At 42.1% G+C, this 18,893-nt stretch overlaps 1 protein-coding gene across 6 annotated transcripts in view; it reads left to right on the top strand.

The window, feature by feature from the left end:
• Nucleotides 1-18,893, top strand: part of LOC137650125 (transcriptional adapter 2-beta-like) — a 174,856-nt gene that overhangs the window by 80,099 nt on the left and 75,864 nt on the right. For all 6 annotated transcript variants that reach the window (XR_011045917.1, XR_011045916.1, XM_068383264.1 and 3 more), the window contains exons 8-9: nucleotides 8,402-8,524; nucleotides 10,852-10,948. Coding sequence is in view for 4 of the 6 variants with exons in the window: in XM_068383264.1 (XP_068239365.1) it covers nucleotides 8,402-8,524; nucleotides 10,852-10,948 (220 nt within the window). In the remaining 2 variants the exon portion in view is untranslated. The remainder of the gene's footprint in view (nucleotides 1-8,401; nucleotides 8,525-10,851; nucleotides 10,949-18,893) is intronic.

Here is an 18,893-nt window from a genome sequence, read left to right as displayed (position 1 = left end):
GGAACTAGGACAAGACGTTAGAGACGGTATCATTCCCAGTCTCCGAACCAGTAAAGGCATGCCTGAAATTGTGGGACAGCAATATCAGTCTGAGAGAGGGACTATCCCTAGCAGTCAAGAACCCAAACCACGTGTTGTCCTCAGACACGTCGGATTTGGGTTGGGGTGCGACCCTGGACGGTCGGGAATGCTCGGGTCTGTGGACCTCAAGTCAGAAGAGCATGCACATCAACGACAAGGAGCTATTAGCAGTCCACTTGGCCTTGATGATATTCAAAAGCTTCTTCGAAACTAAGTGGTAGAGGTCAACTCAGACAACACCACAACTTTGGCGTACATCTCCAAGCAAGGAGGCACTCCTTCACGCTGCTCGAGATCGCAAGGGACCTTCTCTTATGGTCAAGAAATCGAGGCATCTCCCTGTTGACGAGATTCATCCAGGGGGACTTGAACGTCTTGGCAGACTGTCTCAGTCGGAGGGGTCAGGTGATACCCACGGAATGGACCCTCCACAAGGACGTGGGCAAGAGTCTTTGGGCTACTTGTGGTCAACCCACCATAGACCTCTTTGCCTTCTCGTTGACCAAAAGGTTACCAATCTATTGCTCTCCAGTCCTAGATACAGAAGCAATCCACATAGACGCGTTTCTACTGGATTGGTCTCTTCTGGACTTATATGCATTCCCTCCATTCAAGATAGTCAACAAGGTACTGCAGAAGTTCGCCTGTCACGAAGGGACAAGGTTGACGTTGGTTGGTACCCTCTGGCCCGCGAGAGAGTGGGTTCACCGAGGTACTTCAATGGCTGGTAGACTTTCCAAGAAGTCTTCCTCTAAGGGTAGATCTGTTACGTCAGCCCCACGTAAAGAATGTCCATCAAAGCCTCCCCGCCCTTCGTCTGACTTCCTTCAGGCTATCGAAAGACTCTCAAGAACTCGAGGCTTTTCGAAGGAGGCAGCCAGTGCGATTGCAAGAGCGAGGAGAGCTTCTACCATTAGAGTATACCAGTCGAAGTGGGAAGTCTTCCGAGACTGGTGCAAGTCAGCATCTGTGTCCTCGTCCAGTACCTCTGTAGCCCAAATCGCAGATTTTCTTTTACATATGAGAAAGGTTCGCTCCATTTCAGCTCCCACGATTAAGGGCTACAGGAGCATGTTGGCTTCGGTCTTTCGACATAGAGGCTTAGATCTTTCCAACAATAAAGATCTCCAAGATCTCCTTAAGTCCTTCGAGACCTCTAAGGAACGTCGTTTGGCAACTCCTGGATGGAACTTAGACGTGGTCCTAAGGTCCCTCATGTCAGACAGGTTTGAGCCATTACATTCAGCCTCCCTGAAGGATCTCACCCTCAAGACACTTTTCCTAGTGTGCTTGGCTTCGGCTAAAAGGGTCTGTGAACTTCATGCCTTCAGTAAGAACATCGGTTTTTTCTACAGAAAAAGCCACTTGTTCACTTCAACTTGGTTTCCTGGCCAAAAATGAACTGCCTTCTCGTCCTTGGCCTAAATCTTTTGATATTCCTTGCTTATCAGAGATCGTAGGCAACGAACTGGAAAGAGTATTATGTCCTGTTAAAGCTCTTAAGTTCTATTTAGCTCGTACTAAGTCATTACGAGGTAAATCTGAGGCATTATGGTGCTCAGTCAAGAAACCATCATTGCCTATGTCAAAGAATGCTTTGTCATATTTTATCAGATTTTTTAATACGAGAAGCTCATTCTCACTTGAATGAGAAAGACCGATGTTTGCTTAAGGTTAAGACGCATGAAGTTAGAGCTATACAACCTCCGTGGCCTTCAAGCAAAATAAATCTCTGCAAAGTATTATGGACGCGATTTTTTGGAGAAGCAAGTCAGTGTTCGCGTCATTTTACTTAAAAGGTGTCCAGACTCTTTACGAGGACTGCTACACACTGGGTCCATTCGTTGCAGCGAGTGCAGTAGTGGGTGAGGGTTCTACCACTACATTACCCTAATTCCAATATCCTTTTTTTTTTAATCTGTCTCTTGAAATGTTTTTTAATTTTGGGATGTACGGAAGGCTAAGAAGCCTTTCGCATCCTGGTTGATTTGGCGGGTGGTCAAAGTCATTTCTTGAGAGCGCCCAGATTAGGGGTTTGATGAGGTCCTGTTGTATGGGTTGCAGCCCTTGATACTTCAGCTCCTGGGAGTCTTTCAGCATCCTAAGAGGATCGCTTGGCTCCGTGAGGAAGACAGACTTACAAGGCAGAGTAATCGTCTAAGTCAACTTCCTTACCAGGTACCTATATATTTTGGTTTTGTTATATTGATAACTGTCAAAAAAACTCTTAGCTTATACGCTGTAAACTTTATTAACTCTGGTCTCTACCCACCGCATTGGGTGTGAATCAGCTATTATATATTCACCGGCTAAGTTAAATATTTAAAAATGATATTTTAATTATAAAATAAATTTTTGAATATACTTACCCGGTGAATATATAAATTAATGACCCTCCCTTCCTCCCCAATAGAGACGCAGCGGGACGAGAAGAATTGAAGGGTTTGTTTACATGCAAGAGTGGTATCTGGCCGACAGTTGGCGCTGGTGGGCACACCCGCAACCTTCATAGCGATTGCTCGCGAGTTTTTTGAGTGTGTTTTCTGTCGAGCCGCAGAGTTGCAGCTATTATATATTCACCGGGTAAGTATATTCAAAAATTTATTTTATAATTAAAATATCATTTTTTTTGCTTTCTCTTTTTGATAGTTTTGTGTGTGAAGTTGGCCTCTGCTATTATGCGCACCTGCCCTGGATTACCCGACCGCCCCTGTGGACCCTTCATGTCGGCGGTCGAGACAGACCCTCACGCCCTTTGCCCTTCCTGTAGAGGTCAACGGTGTGATAGTGATTATAAGTGTAGTGATTGCAGGGAGTGGTCTACCTCCCATTGGGAGAGTTTTTCACGGCGACGGAAGAAGTCCAAACGGGATATTTCTCCTTCGAAGGTTTCTTTGAAAGGAGAAAAACCCAAGGCCTCTTCTTCCGTTGCTCAAACCTCCTCCGAAGCTCCCACTCGGTCGGTCTCTTTCGAGAGACTGTCGAGTGGTAGCGTAGACCGTTGTACTATTTTCCAATCTCAGGGTTCAAGAGATGGCGTTGAATCCCCTAGTGAGGCAGCTCCACCTCTCCCCCCAGGGGAGGATTTGTCACTAATCCATCTTTTCCAGCTTTGGTCTTCCTTTGGGCTTGAGGGTTCGCCCTCCAAGGAAGTCTTACTTGACTACATCCAATTGGGTGCCGCTGTCAAGCAATCGCCGCCTCCGGCAGAGGTTGATCCTCTGTCGATTGTCGACGTTGTGGTGTCAAGGTATCCAATGCGGTGTCTCCTACTACCTCTACCTCTTCAAACCCCACAGTAGCTGAAGGCTTAGTTTCTCCCGTTCCTGTTCAACCAACGAGGGAGAAACTAAGTCCAACAGTCTCTCCTGCTTGTGTTTCTCTCCCTCAGGGGAGTTCACTTACAGAGACTCCTCTTCGGAGGACTGCAGAAGGGCAGCTTGCTGATCCCACGGCCCCCAGAGGGCGTATTCGTCGCAAGGCTCGCCTTCCTCTTCGCCAGAGAGGCCTTCCTTCACCTGCGGTGAGGAGGCGCCTCTTTGGTTCTACATCTTCGTTGCAGTCCCCCGCAGAGGAGCCTCATCAGCGATCACTGACTGTTCCTGCTTTTGTCCTGGACCTCTCAGCGGATCGTTCGCGATCCCCTTCAGTGGAAGGTCGTCCTTTCAAAGGACACGTCGACCTTCCACCCGTCAGACGCGCGCTACGCGCCGACGAAACCTGACCTCCACGCTTGTCAGGCATCATCTTCTAACCCTAATACAGGGCATCAAGGGCTTATGCGCCAACGCGTGCATACTTCCCTCACGTGCTATGCCAGCAAAGTAGAGCATACGCGCCCACGTTCTCCTGCGCGCCAGGCTTTGCCTGAGCAAGCGCTCCCACCCCCAGCTATGTGCCATCCCTCACCTGATGGTCATCAACCTCCTGCGTGCCAGCGCTCTCCTGCACGCCAGCGATCTCCTGCGCGCCAGCGCCCATGCACAGCAGTCATCTCTCCTGCGCGCCCACGATCTTCGGACCTGGGCGCTGTTGGGAAGTCTATACTGACTTCTCCCACGCGCCAGCGCTCGCCAACGCGTCAGCGCTCGCCATCGCGCCGACACGCGTAGTCTCCTGCACGCGTCCACGAGGATACACGCGCCCCGCGCGCCCTCGACCATCCTCTCCTGCAGTTGCGCGCCACCATTCTGATGTGCGCCCACGAGCAGCACAGGCTTCAACTGTGCCCCCGCGCGCCAGGGGTATCTCTCCCGCACGCGCTCGCCCCACGGCTTCTTTATGGGCGCGCGAACTCTCGCCCGCGCGTTCAGCGCCCTGATTCTACGCGCGCATGACTATTCTCCCGCGCGCTCGCCTATGCGCCCACAGTCTCCCGCACGCGCTCCTGTGCTCCATCAGTTTCCCGCGCGCCCTCGCAGTCGGCCGCATGCGCATGTGCTCTCCCGCGGGCGACCCCTGGTATTCTCCATCGCGCAAGCACATATTACACGCCCCCGCGCGAGCGTCATTATTCTACCGCGCGCGAGGCTGCTGGACAACGCACGGCAAGGTCGCCATCGCCTCAGTCCCCTCCCCGCAAACGCATAACAGAGCGTATTGCGGCGGAAGGGAAACGTCCAGAGGGGTCCCGGATCCCTATTCCTTTTCAGGCGAACCCACCTATGGGAACTCCTCCCAGGGATCCTTCTATCCCTGTCCCTTCAAAGGGGGTGTCTGACAGCGCATCTGTCAGTCAACAATCTTGGTTCGGTGCACTAATCAGAGCAGTTACACAGGCGTTCAAGCCTGTTTTCTCTGAATTAGGTCACAGATCCTTGGCTGTCTCTACCCCTCTGAAGAGAAAAAGAGGAGTTCCGGACGCGGTTACTTCTCCAAGGGCTAAGTTGGCTCCACGCAAGCTTTCGAGGCAAGTTCCTTCACTCTCCCAGACTTTCTCTCCTTCCCTGTCGGACGAGTACTTCCCGTCCTCGGGAATCACGTGAGGTGAGACTTTCCCCCATCGCACCAATGAGGGAAACCCCTCCTCGCGCTGAGAAGTCTTCCCAAGTTGGGGCTGGAAAGAACTTGCCATCTTCTATGTTGGAGTCCTACATCCTTCCCAGGAACGGGTTTGTGATGTACGAGAAGGGAAGGAGGTGTGAGGTTGAATATCATGTTGAATGGAGAGTTACTTGAGGAGGTGGATCAGTTTAAGTACTTGGGTCTGTTGTTGCAGCAAATGGTGGAGTGGAAGCAGATGTACGTCAGAGAGTGAATGAAGGTTGCAAAGTGTTGGGGGCAGTTAAGGGAGTAATAAAAAATAGAGGGTTGGGCATGCAAGTAGAAAGAGTTCTATTTGAGAAAGTGATTGTACCAACTGTGATGTATGGATCGGAGTTGTGGGGAATGAAAGTGACGGAAAGACAGAAATTGAATGTGTTTGAGATGAAGTGTCTAAGGAGTATGGCTGGTGTATCTCGAGTAGATAGGTTTAGGAACGAAGTGGTGAGAGTGAGAACGGGTGTAAGAAATGAGTCTGCAGCTAGAGTGGATATGAATGTGTTGATGTGGTTTGGCCATGTTGAGAGAATGGAAAATTGTTGTCTGCTAAAGAAGGTGATAAATGCAAGAGTTGATGGGAGAAGTACAAGAGGAAGGCCAAGGTTTGGGTGTATGGATGGAGTGAAGAAAGCTCTGGGTGATAGGAGGATAGATATGAGAGAGGGAAGAGAGCGTGGTAGAAATAGGAATGAATGGCGAGCGATTGTGACGCAGTTCCAGTAGGCCCCGCTGTTTCCTCCGGTGCCTTGGATGACCGCGGAGGTAGCAGCAGTAGGGGATTTAGTGTTATGAAGCTTCACCTGTGGTGGATAACGGGGGAGGGTGGGCCGTGTCACCCTAGCAGTACCAGACAAACTCAGTTGAGTCCCTTGTCAGGCTGGGAGGAACGTAGAGAGGAGAGGTCCCCTTTTTTGTTTCATTTGTTTGATGTCGGCTACCCCCCAAAATTGGGGGAAGTGCCGTGGTATATGTATGTATATGATTTATACAGTATTCAGATACAAACAATATGAACACTTGCTGATAGTGCAAGATTTATAGATTAAACCAAAAAAGATTTAATTAAGAATTACTGTATTATCATTTGAAGTAAAAAGCTCCTAATACATTTCATGAACCTTATAATTTACACCTCTATCATATGGTTTCAAATTTGAATCTGGTGAGTCTGGTGCAGCTTCATCATATGTAATAGATCCAACATCAATGTTAAGAACAGCCAACCATTTTTGAAGCAAATTGATATTCAAGGTACTTCATTATTGGTACTGGTTGTGTGTGATTTGCAGTTATTGCAAGCAATACAGTAACAACCGCAATAGCATGTTAAATTCTATGAAACTTACAAGTAAGTTCAAGCATGTCAATGCATTTTCCCCCCTTAGGGTGCAGCAGTTATTATTATTATTATTATTATTATTATTATTATTATTACAAGCTATGCTACAACCCTAGTTGAAAAAGCAAGATGCTATAAGCCCAAGGGTTCCAACAGAGAAAAATAGCCCAGTGAGTAAAGGAAATAAAAGCTACAAGAGAAGTAATAAACAATCAAAATAAAATATACTAAGAACAGTAGCAACATTAAATTAGGTCTTTCATATGTAAACTATAAAATAAAAAAAAGACAGGAGGAAGAGAAATAAGATAGAACAGCGTGCCTGAGTGTACCCTCAAGCAAGAGAATTCACTCCAAAACAGTGGAAGGTCATGGTACAGAGACTATGGCACTACCCAAGACTAGAGAACAATGGTTTGACTTAGTGTCATTCTCTTAGAAGAGCTGCTTACTATAGCTAAGAGTCTCTTCTATCCTTACCAAGAAGAAAGTAGCAACTGAATATTTACAATGCAGTGGTTAACCCCGTGAGCAAAGAAGAATTGTTTGGTATAGGTGAGAAGAAAAACTATCAGGTCTGATGATCACCTTATTAGGGAATAATTCTGGCAATGAAGGTAGATGTCTGTTATTATGCTTCAGCTGAGGGACCAGGTTGGTGCCCTCTCTTCTATAAGATTTCTCCTTGTAGGAGACAGGAATGGGTCAAGTACCTCATGTGCTTGTGTACTGCTTTGAGATATTTTAGGTAGTTTTATAAACAAACACCCTATGCCCAGAGCAACCTGTAAGGCTTTGGTTGTCCTTTACTAAGAGGAAAGTAGTTGCTGAACAATTACATTGCAGTAGTTAACCCCTTCAGTGAAGTAGGAGTGTTTGGTAATCTCAGTGAAGTCTAGTGTATGAGGACAGAGGAGAATGGCGAAAGAATAGGCCAGAATATTTGGCGTATGTATAGGCAAGGAAAAATGAGTCGTAACCAGAGAGAGGGATCCAATGTAGTACTGTCTGACCAGTCATTGGATCCGATAACTCTAACAGTAATATCTCAACGGGTGGCTGGTGCCATGGCCAACCTACTACCTCTGTTGTTTGCTGAATCGCATGCTAGAGAAATTTTTTTTATGAATACGTTGTTTAAAATTTTCTCCTGCATCCTACTGAACAAGGGGGAGGATGGCCAAATGTATGTAACCTATTTTCATAATGATCATACATTCTGACAACATATCCTTCATACGGATATATATTTTCCTTGACCATCTATTAGTTCCTTGTAGTGATTTAGCCTAACACCTGCCGCATCTTCATGCTCAGGTTAGGATGTTGACGGAAGTCATCACTGGCTCCTGAACAGCTATGGCATTTCCCAGGATAGTATCCCAGCCAGTTTGATTATAGGTTCTTCCTTCATCCCAAGAATAACTGTCCTATTAAACAACAAGGTTTTTATTCGTGTGGAAACAAATCTCAAATTTTTCAAGTCATTTGTATTTTTTCTAACTACATACCAGAGTCCTTCAAGTTTCACTTCCTGCCTCAACCACCCCACGAGTCCTAGGCTAAATATAAAATTGAGTGCTCAGTGGCCTGTCAGTTGAGAAAGCTTCCCTGTCACCTAGTAGTAACTACCGCCACCATGGTAAATTTTAACAGGCGTATCCATCTTTGCTGAAATCATACTTCTATTAAAGGACTGGTTTGTATTGTTAGAAAACCTACAAATTACTTTAGAAAAATTTGAGATTTTTTTGCATAGTATTTGTAGAAGCAGGTTTTTAGGGGTTTGTTAATTTATTGTTCATATCTTAAACCCATGAGTTTCTTCATTAAGTGGTCAATAATTCCGTCCACCCTATTCAAAAGTCTTTACAATGAATGTATAACAAATAACATGCCCTTCTTGATGTAGTATAAAATTGTATACATATTTTGCAGAGATGTTATAGCTGAAAAACTTCGTACAATTAGTCAGTTTCAAACTGCAAGTGAACATGCAAACTTAATTAATTCAATGGTTCGTGAAAGAGAGCTCAGAACGAGAATAAGAGAGCTTTTAAGGTAAGTAAATTTGGCTAAATTATTTTTTTAATTGTTGAAGGTAATTATTTCATGTCATATTACTGGAATTATTTGGTTTTAAAAAGAATACTTTAGAATTTGAATGAATGATTACAAAGATTTTATACAATTTTACACGTCTGCCTATTAGTGGTATTTGTTAAAAGTAAATGTTACTTTAAAGGTCTGGAGGGGCATTGGAGGTTAATTGGACACAATTTTTTAGAACTATGCCGTGAATGATAGAAACTGGAATAGTTGTTGGTAAATCGGATGACCGTTCTTTTCCTGAAATTTTAAGTCTTTACGGTGAAATCATAGTGTAGTGTGAATGGTTGTTTTTCATAACTCGAGAAATTTTTATGCCTTGATATTCAGTCCAGTTAAAAAATGTTAACATACAGTAGATCAATGGTGTCATGTCATGACCAATGATGCGGCCGGGGCAAGACAATATAGTACGTTATTACCAGTCATTGATGACAAACAGAAGAAGGACGGATGCTCCTCTTTTCATGATCTCACGATTAACAATTTTCAAGTTTACTGTACAAATTAGGCATCTTATAATACAGTTTATAAATTAGTTGTTGTTTGCGAATGATACTGTACTGGTTGCAGACACAGAAGAGAAGCTTGGCCGATTAGTGACAGAATTTGGAAGTGTGTGTGAGAGAAGGAAGTTGAGAGTTATTGTGGGTAAGAGTAAGGTTATGAGATTTACGAGAAGGGAAGGTGGTGCAAGTTTGAATGTCATGTTGAATGGAGAGTTACTTGAGGTGGATCAGTCTGTTGTTGCAGCAAATGGTGGAGTGGAAGCAGATGTTCGTCAGAGAGTGAATGAAGGTTGTAAAGTGTTGGGGGCAGTTAAGGGAGTAGTAAAAAATAGAGGGTTGGGCATGAATGTAAAGAGAGTTTTATATGAGAAAGTGATTGTACCAACTGTGATGTATGGATCGGAGTTGTGGAGAATGAAAGTGATGGAGAGACAGAAATTGAATGTGTTTGAGATGAAGTGTCTAAGGAGTATGGCTGGTGTATCTCAAGTAGATAGGGTTAGGAACGAAGTAGTGAGGGTGAGAACGGGTGTGAGAAATGAGTTAGCAGCTAGAGCGGATATGAATATGTTGAGGTGGTTTGGCCATGTTGAGCGAATGGAAAATGGCTGTCTGCCAAAGAAGGTGATGAATGCAAGAGTTGATGGGAGAAATGCAAGAGGAAGGCCAAGGTTTGGGTGGATGGATGGAGTGTAGGAAGCTCTGGGTGATAGGAGGATAGATGTGAGAGAGGCAAGAGAGCGTGCTAGAAATAGGAATGAATGGCGAGTGATTGTGACGCAGTTCCGGTAGGCCCTGCTACTTCCTCCGATGCCTTAAATGACCGCAGAGGTAGCAGTAGTAGGGGATTCAGCATTATGAATCTTCATCTGTGGTGGATAATGTGGGAGGGTGAGCTGTGGCACCCTAGCAGTACCAGCTGAACTCGGTTGAGTCCCTTGTTAGGCTGGGAGGAACGTAGAGAGTAGAGGTCCCCTTTTTGTTTTTGTTTCATTTGTTGATGTCGGCTACCCCCCAAAAATGGGGGAAGTGCCTTGGTATATGTATATATGTACTATATGTAAAGGCGAAGAACTCAAAAAAATGAATGGGTTGGATGTGCAATGAGAAGGAATAAGGAATAGTCAGTTAGAAAGCAGTAAGAAAAAAATTGATAAATGAAGACCTAGCCTCAGTAGGAGTTCACGATGACAGATGGGTGGATAGAGGAGAATGGAGAGAACTCATTTTATATCTTGGCTCTTTAAAGGGAAATACCTTACGAAAATTTTTATGATGATGACAAAGATTTTTTCAAGGAGTTCAATAGATCATTTAAGAGTACTTGCCTCTTACAGGTTTACTTTTCTTGCTGAACGGGAATTATTAAAGATGAAGTGTGGTAAGTGTAATAATAAGTTTGACAGCACATGTGCACTTTTTAAATTTTTTGGATCTTGAATAATAAAAGTCTAGTGAGATTGGGATTTGAAATCCACTGAAATTAGTCAATACAGCATATGATTAATGGATTTAATTTTGAGAAAACTTTTTTTATGCTTGAATTAGTATTTTGTAAAATGTTTAGGAAATTTTGTAAAATGATGAATGGAGAAGTATTGAACTGAAATCTCAAGGTAGAGATGACTGGCGATAGCTAACCAAGTCCCTTTGCGTCAATAGGCGTAGGAGGAGATGATGATGAGAATTAGTATTGTGCCCAAATTGTCAAAAATAGCTTTTTGAATGCAGTGTCCTTACTTGTCTATTGTGCTTCTATTTTTTATACAGATATCGTCGTAATGGTATAAGACACGTGGAAGAGTGCCATGAGTTTGAAGTAGCAAGATCTAGGAGAGATAAGAAAAAAGAAAATAGAAAAAAAGGAGTAAGTACAATTTACTATTTATTTTAATTAGTATTAACTTATATTGCTTAAGTTTCAGTTATTGTTATCGTACTCTGTAAATTTCTCGTGAAAATTTTTTGTTTAGGGTTATGCTTGACATTTCGATAGATTTTTTTTTCTTCATATTTCATAGAAAAGTCTTGATGCTGGTCAAGCATAAGAAATAAAAAGTTGGGTGGGTGGTAATTAGCCTTTAAGAAAGGCAATATGATTGACCTCTCAGCTTTAAATATTTTGAGATAAGTCAATTTGTCAAGATCATCCATGACCTCATATCAATTGTAAGACTAGGTTGCAGAATTGTTTAAAGTATTGTTTTAATAACAGATTCATTTTAATGTTTTTGCCTGTTCAAGTCAAACAGTATTTTGTTGAGTTTCTTTTTTATATAAGTCTGTGAAGGCAAGCACAGTAATCCACATATCAATTAAAAAAATTTTTTTCACTTATTCGGAGGATCAACCTGTTGGAAAAGTTGTTTGGTGTGTTAAAGGTGAGGTATTTTGAAGTGGGATCATATTAGGTTGTATCTAACTGTATCCTAAAAAATTTGCCACTAATCTTGAAATCTTGCATATTACTTAGAAATAATGCACCCCAAATAAGAAGTGCCTTAAAATCATGAAATTTCATTGCAGTGTTGGTTTGCCTAATAGTTATGGAGGGACTGTAGGTTTGGAGTGGTACAGGAGGAGTTACAGATTCTACTACTGGAAACAAAAAAATAATGAAAATTTCCAAACTATTACTTTTACTTATGCCATTACTCCTGGTCAGAGTTGATAAGCTAAGTTGAATTATCAGAATAGATAAGAAAAATTATTTACCTTTATAATCAGCAAAGTAGTAGTTCAAAGATGGATGATATATCTATGATATAGAGCTCTTGTCTCACCTGTTGAAATACTTCAACTAAAAGTCTGGTTATTTTTAGAAGTAAAAGCACTTCTTTCTTTCTCTAGTTTTAGTATTTATGCATGTTCATATTTTCTCCTGTAGCTTATCTTGAATCTGTCATCCTAATTTTTTTTTTTTTTTAAATACGTAGTACTACAAAAGGAGTTCAGTTCTTAAGCTTCAAAATGAGTTACTGAAATATTAGGAAGGGAAGTAGCATTGACACTGGATCTCATCTGAAGACAGCAGATGAGATCAATAGCAATGTTAGTACATTAACAGTAAAAGTTCTGTATACTGATGTCTCCTTCAAAGTCTGTATGGTTATTTTTAGAATTTGTCTGATTTTTGTGCTTCTCTTTCCCAAACCCGAAGGGTTTAAAAATGAATATAGGATGGGCATGTGTTTCAAGTTGGTAGTTGGTAAATACAGCACAATTCTCATAGCACTTGTTTTCAGCCACAGGCTGAAGTTATGCTGAGTATCACGAATATAACACCAGCAAGAAAGGTTCATGGGGTTGCAGTGCCTTCTGGTTATTGTAAGAAATCTTGCCACAACCCATGCTTAGAGCGCTGAATAGCCTCCTGGACTCCAACTCTGGGCCTTATGACCCAAATTCAATATATCCATGTATCCATGACCCAAGCTTAGCTATCACATCTCCAGTCTAATGGACCTGAATACATGAAGTGTTTTTCAGATATCCATAAGCTATAAATGTAGAAATAACAGAAATTACTGCTGTCACCTGTCATGGGTGGCATCATAACGGCTATCAAATCAGTTTATCCCAACTTTAGCCAGCTGGATTCAATAATTCTCAGATTCATTTATCAATGACTTTCTTTTCCCCTAATACCAATCTCTGGAATTTTCTCCTCTTGTGGCACTTATAATTCTCTTTTAAGATATAGTTTTGTCACTTGTTTTTGGTATACAGATATTTGGTTTCAAGCCCCACTTTTTTCCAAATTTATTCTCAATGTCAAGTATGTGTTTTGGGAAATTTATTATTCTTTATAAACAAGAATAAGGGCTTCAGATTCAAAACAGATTCCAGCTATTTAGAATTGACATAAACGCTGTTTATGTCAATTTCATGGCTATAACAGCTCGGTATCTCTGAATTAAGTTTCCATCATCCTAATGCTTAGTGACCATGTAAATGGTTAGTTTCTTTTAGGTTTTAAATGCAAATACTAATATTGATTCAGGATTTCTATACTTGGGTGGGGGGGTATTTGAAAAAGTGCCAGGCCAATTTGGTTCTGCCACTTTCATGATACACCTACCAATAATGGGTTGCAACAAAGTTTCATAAATATTTGATAATTTTTTTTTATGAATAATTTCCAATTTTTTTAATGCATTGCTTTAAAACACCAAGGCTTCCTTAGTTTAAAACTAGACTTGAGAACTAAACCAATCAATACTGAGAGAGAGATATGGTCTATCAGAAATCATAAACAATTTAAAAATGTGTTATTATCTATGTCAGGTTTATTTGACATGAATCACAACAAAAGGATAGATTATTTTATCAAATTATGTAAAATGATTTGCAACAAAATGATATCACAATTGCAAGATATTCTTTTATTGTCAATATTTGCAAAAAGGTAGCAATTTTTAGCTATCTAAAGATTACATAAAACTTTTATACATCATGTGTGGCACCAGCACTCGTGAAGGTTACCTAAAACAATTAAAACAAAATTTACCTTTTCATCAACAACACCCTCCCCCAAGAGAGAAAGTCACATTAACAAAATATCATTATGTATTTCATAATAACAGTAGTTGTGATTATAATAAATATGAAAGACTTGATTTTATTCTCTAGGCTTTTGTACATTCTTCATCTATAAAACTTTGATAACTGATGATAACTTCCTGACATGCAATTTCCCTGATTTGAAGATGAAAAGAACCGCTTAACCTAAAATTGAGCTAATTTTACCAACTATTCTTTTCATAGATAACTTTTCTTGTATTCCTTTTAAAATGCCAAGCAATATAAAACATTAAGTATTTGGTGAATGTATCTTGATATTTTGTCTTTTTTAACTCATTGAATTATTAGAGATCATTGCAATTAGCCTGATTGGCCCCAGTGGAAATTTTTGTCAAATTTCTATATTACTATTTTTTTCATTAGTTGATATAGTAATTAAATGTAATGAACATTGATATTGCTCTTTAAATTTTAACTCTACGAGCCAAGTGTAATTCATTTAAAAACTAGTGCACTTAAAGTATTTCACAGTAGATAATACTTAGGGGTCTTTGCAATGGCCTTTTGGCTCCTAGCTGCACCTGCTTCTTAAGCCTTCTAGTATACACCAGTTCTTCTTTCCTTTCTTCCATAATACTGTCAAACCTCGTACATATACTTCTTACTGCAACTGTTGGGTTTTCCCCCCAGTTGGATTTGCATGTTAAGTCGTTTCCCTGGCCTTTGTACTTGGTCTAATGGCCCAATTTCATAAATTCCTAAAATTAAATTATGTTTTAACAATTTTAAATCAAGGAATGTTTTTCCCAATCCCTTCCAAATTACCTACATCCCAGGACTGCAGACTTAGAAACAAAGTGAACATTAATGTTAGATGCAGTACTAATTAGGGGATATTTCACCCACCTTTACCACTTTGCTTGTTTCAGTTCAACGGAGTGTACGCCCCCATGACCAGGTGTAGCTGTGCTATTTAAAGTAATAGGTTTGAATTTATGGAACAAGAATTTCATACTTTCCGTGTCTGCAAGTACTGACAGTGGTTGCATGAAAATATTTTTAAGTCTGTGGGCTTTATAAATCATAGTATTTGGTGAAATATTTCAGTTCAGTATATCCTTTTTATATTTTACCAGTTGACAGTACGTTTTCATATTTGAGTGAAGTCAATGACTTCAATGTATTCTCTGCAGTGGAAATTTTGTTGTCGACCTAATCTTGTTAAACCCAGTTTTGTTAGACTTCTGTTGGGTTTTTTATTGCTGCTGTAAGTGATAGCTCTTCATAATAATTTTAAATTTCGTAATTATGGTAATGCTTCATTACGGGGATAAATGTAAAATACCCAAAATGAATATGATGAACTCCCTTTGTTCAGTAATTGGGGTTTCATTGATTATGGCAAAAATGTTTTATAATTGTCGAATAAGGTATATTTTGTCTTCGTTATAAATATTTCCTTTTTCTTGTAAATGAGTGGTTTTGTTGAAGGGAAAAACCCTTTTATAGGTGCTGCATGGTTTAAGGAGTTTCCTGTAAAAGGCTGAAACAGGGTATGCAGTACAACATCAAATACCAAATATTATTGTCCCCCTGCTCTAGGGCCAATCTTTCAATGTACAAAGCACAGATTCAGTGTGTATATGAGAGACCCTTGAGTTCAGGTGCTATTGAACTCTGCACAGCACATCCAATGCTGAAGTATGGCTATTGATGGCACATCATCACTGAGAACCATCACTACTACTGGAAACTAGGCTACTTGTGCATTAACTTGCGCCAAGCTACCATCTAACATACTTAAAAATCCCCCTTACTCGCACGAGGGTAAGGAGGAGGGAAGGTTTTGGATGTCTCACAGCATCTCCTAAAAATAGGTTTGTTCCAACATGAATCCTTATCACTGACCAATGTATAGTAGACCTCTTGAGCGCCCCATCTGCGACCAGAATTTTCTCCCCAAACAGGCCTATACCCTCCCAACCCGCTTTCCATGTGCATGGCCCTGACCCCTCTTGTTTTCCCATCATTCTCTAGAAGGACGCTTCCGGCAACCTTCCCAGGTCGCCATCAACCATTCTTCCTTTGGTCGTAGGCGTGCGTGGTTAACTTAATGCATCTCTCACGATCGCTAGTGTTTTCTTTGTGCTTAAAGCGTGTGTTACTCGTTGCTTCGTGTTCACATACGTTCATTAAGTGGAATGTGCATGTGTTAATGGGAAGTTGTGTGCAGCTTCCTTTCACACGCGGAGGTTGATCCTCATGTTTTGTGTACTTCTTTCTGGGGTCGTGTGTGTTCTCCTGAGAAACACGTGTGCGCCTTTGAGGAGGGTAGAGATGTTCAGTGGCCAAGATGGCCACTAAAACATGGAAGAAGTCGAAGAACAGGTCGCCCTCGAGGAAGGGGGGGTGAAGGGATTCTGGGCGTCCCTGAGTCAGGTCTTCTTCATCTAGGGGTTGAAGCTAGGTCCCGCCAAGTGCTTCTCATGCTGATGAAGGGGTTCGAGAAGGCATGCCCCCCATGGTCCTCAAGGCACCCAAAAGGGACATCATCAAGGTCCTTGACGCCTTGAAGAAGCCTCCATATGAGTGTCTGCGGTAAATTACGGGCAGGGAGCTTACCATGAAGACGGTGCTCCTTCTTGCCCTGGGCTCGTCCAAAAGGGTAGGCGAGCTCCATGGGTTCTCAGTGGATGTCTCCCACTCAATGGGTGGAAGGAGCTGGTGAAGACGCAGAACCCAGCGGTAGCTGACTCGCAGTTCAATGAGTTTTCCATCCCCGCCATCCCCAGGACAAATGATCCGGAGGACCTGCTGTTTTGCTCGGTAAGGGCGGTGCGGAAAAATCTCTCAAGGACCTGCGCCTGGCTATCAAGAGCCTGTTTGTGACTACGGGGAAAGTGAAGAGGGCGGTCTCGAAGAACGGGATCTCCTTCTGGCTCCAGGAGATAATCCGTAGGGCCTACTTAGCGAAGGGTGAACCTTCCCCCAGGTCTGCCAAGCCTCATAACATCAGCTCTTTGATGGCTTTTGAAAGGAATATGGCGGTCTGCCAGGTGTTGAGAGCAGGTGTATGGGTGAGACAGTCAACCTTCACAGCCCACTGCCTCAAGGACTGTTCCCTTAGGTCTCAGGAGGGGTTCAAGCTCAGTCCCGTCGTGGTCGCCCAACATAGGATCTAAGGGCGGCCTACACACGACAATCCATATAAAACGGCGAGGGGTAGAGCATATCAAATCCCTATCACCTCTACCTGCCATGGACTGCTTCGGGAAGGAAGATGTTATCTTGGAGTGTTCTCTGGCTACCCTATTTCATTTACCTTTATTGTAGCACTTTTCCCCGACAGGCCTTGCACCTCTCCGTGGCTCTCATACCTCTCCTACATGGGTCTATTCCCCGCCTCCTGATTCTGAGGCTCCTATACATTGGTCAGTGGTAAGGATTTGTATTGGAATAAATGACAATTTCCAATGAAATTTTATTTTTTCTAACATATTTACCACTGACCAATAGTTTAACGCCCCCCCCCCCCCTATTCTTCCCCGCAGTAGGCCCTACTGGTAGGAACCGTTTGTTTTTCTGAGACCAGGGTATATTGGTTGATGGCGACCCAGGTCGCCTGATGTGCCCCTTTAGGGTATGATGGGAAAACAGGCCTTGCACCTCTCCGTGGCTCTCATACCTCTCCTACATGGGTCTATTCCCCGCCTCCTGATTCTGAGGCTCCTATACATTGGTCAGTGGTAAGGATTTGTATTGGAATAAATGACAATTTCCAATAAAATTTTATTTTTTCTAACATATTTACCACTGACCAATAGTTTAACGCCCCCCCCCCCTATTCTTCCCCGCAGTAGGCCCTACTGGTAGGAACCGTTTGTTTTTCTGAGACCAGGGTATATTGGTTGATGGCGACCCAGGTCGCCTGATGTGCCTCTTTAGGGTATGATGGGAAAACAAGAGAGGTCAGGGATGTGCACATGGAGAGGGGGGTTGTGAGGATATAGGCTTGTTGGGGGGGGGGAACTCTAATAAGGGAGCGGGTGATCTAGAGGTCTCCTATACATTGGTCAGTGGTAAGTATGTTAGGAAACATAATTTTCTTAGAAATTGTCATTTTTCCTCTGTCAGAACTACTTTTTTTGTGTTAATTTACTGTTTGCTCTCCAAAAACTTAATACCAAAGCAGTAATTGAGTAGACTCTACTATAGTACCATCAAGGATAACCGTCTACAACCAAGTTAACAACTACAACCCTAGTTGGAAAAGCAAGATGCTCTTAAGCCCATGGGCTCCAACAAGGAAAGTAGCCTAGTGAGGAAAGGTAAAAAGGAAATAAATAAACTAAAAGCGAAGCATTTAGCAATTAACCCTTTTACCCCCAGGCTTTTTGGAAATTTCCAACCCTAAACCCCCAAGGGGTTACTTTTTTCCCAGCATATTTTGGTGTATATTTTATTTAAATTGCTCTAACAGCCTCAATTTTTGTCATAGAAAGGTCAGGTTGGTCTAATTCTCTTGGAAAATGCCTGAATTTTCTCAAAAAATTATCAAAAAATATGAAAAACTAATTTTTATAGCATTTTTTGCAAGGACGTACCGTTGCGTCCATGGGGGTAAAGGGATGGCTTTTGTGAAACGTACCAGTACGTCCTTTGGGGGTAAAAGGGTTAACAACTAAATAAAATTAAGAACAGTAACATTAAAATAAATTTTTCATATACAAACTAAAAAAAACTTGATAAAAAAGAGGCAGAGAAAGGAGATAGAATAGTGTGCCCGAGTGTACCCTCAAACAAGAGAACTCTAACCCAAGACAGTGGAAAACCATGGTACTGGGGCTATGGCACTACCCAAGACTAAAGAACAATGGTTTGATTTTGAAGTGTTCTTCTCCTAGTAGAGCTGCTTACCATAGCTAAAGTCTCTTCTATCCTTACCAAGAAGAAAGTAGCCACTGGACATTTACAAAGTAGTGGTTAACCCCTTGAGCTAAGAAGATTTTTTTGGTATAGGTGAGAAGAAAAACTATAAAGTCTGAGGATCACCTCATTAGGGAAAAACTCTGGCAAAGAAGCTAGATGTCTGTTATTATGCTTCAGCTGAGGGACCAGGTTGGTGTCCTATCTTCTATCCGATTTCTCCTTGTAGGAGTCAGGAAGGAGTCAAGTACCTCATGTGCATGTGTACTGCTTAGAGATATTTTAGGCAGTCTTATAAACATAAACACCCTATGCCCAGAGCAACATGCAAGGCTTTGATTGTCCTGAGATTACATATTAGG

The sequence above is a fragment of the Palaemon carinicauda genome, chromosome 11 (genome assembly GCF_036898095.1).
Source record: "Palaemon carinicauda isolate YSFRI2023 chromosome 11, ASM3689809v2, whole genome shotgun sequence".
Taxonomy (NCBI): domain Eukaryota; kingdom Metazoa; phylum Arthropoda; class Malacostraca; order Decapoda; family Palaemonidae; genus Palaemon; species Palaemon carinicauda.
The sequence above is the reverse complement of the archived record's forward strand: the minus strand, read 5'-3'. Positions and strand labels throughout refer to the sequence as shown.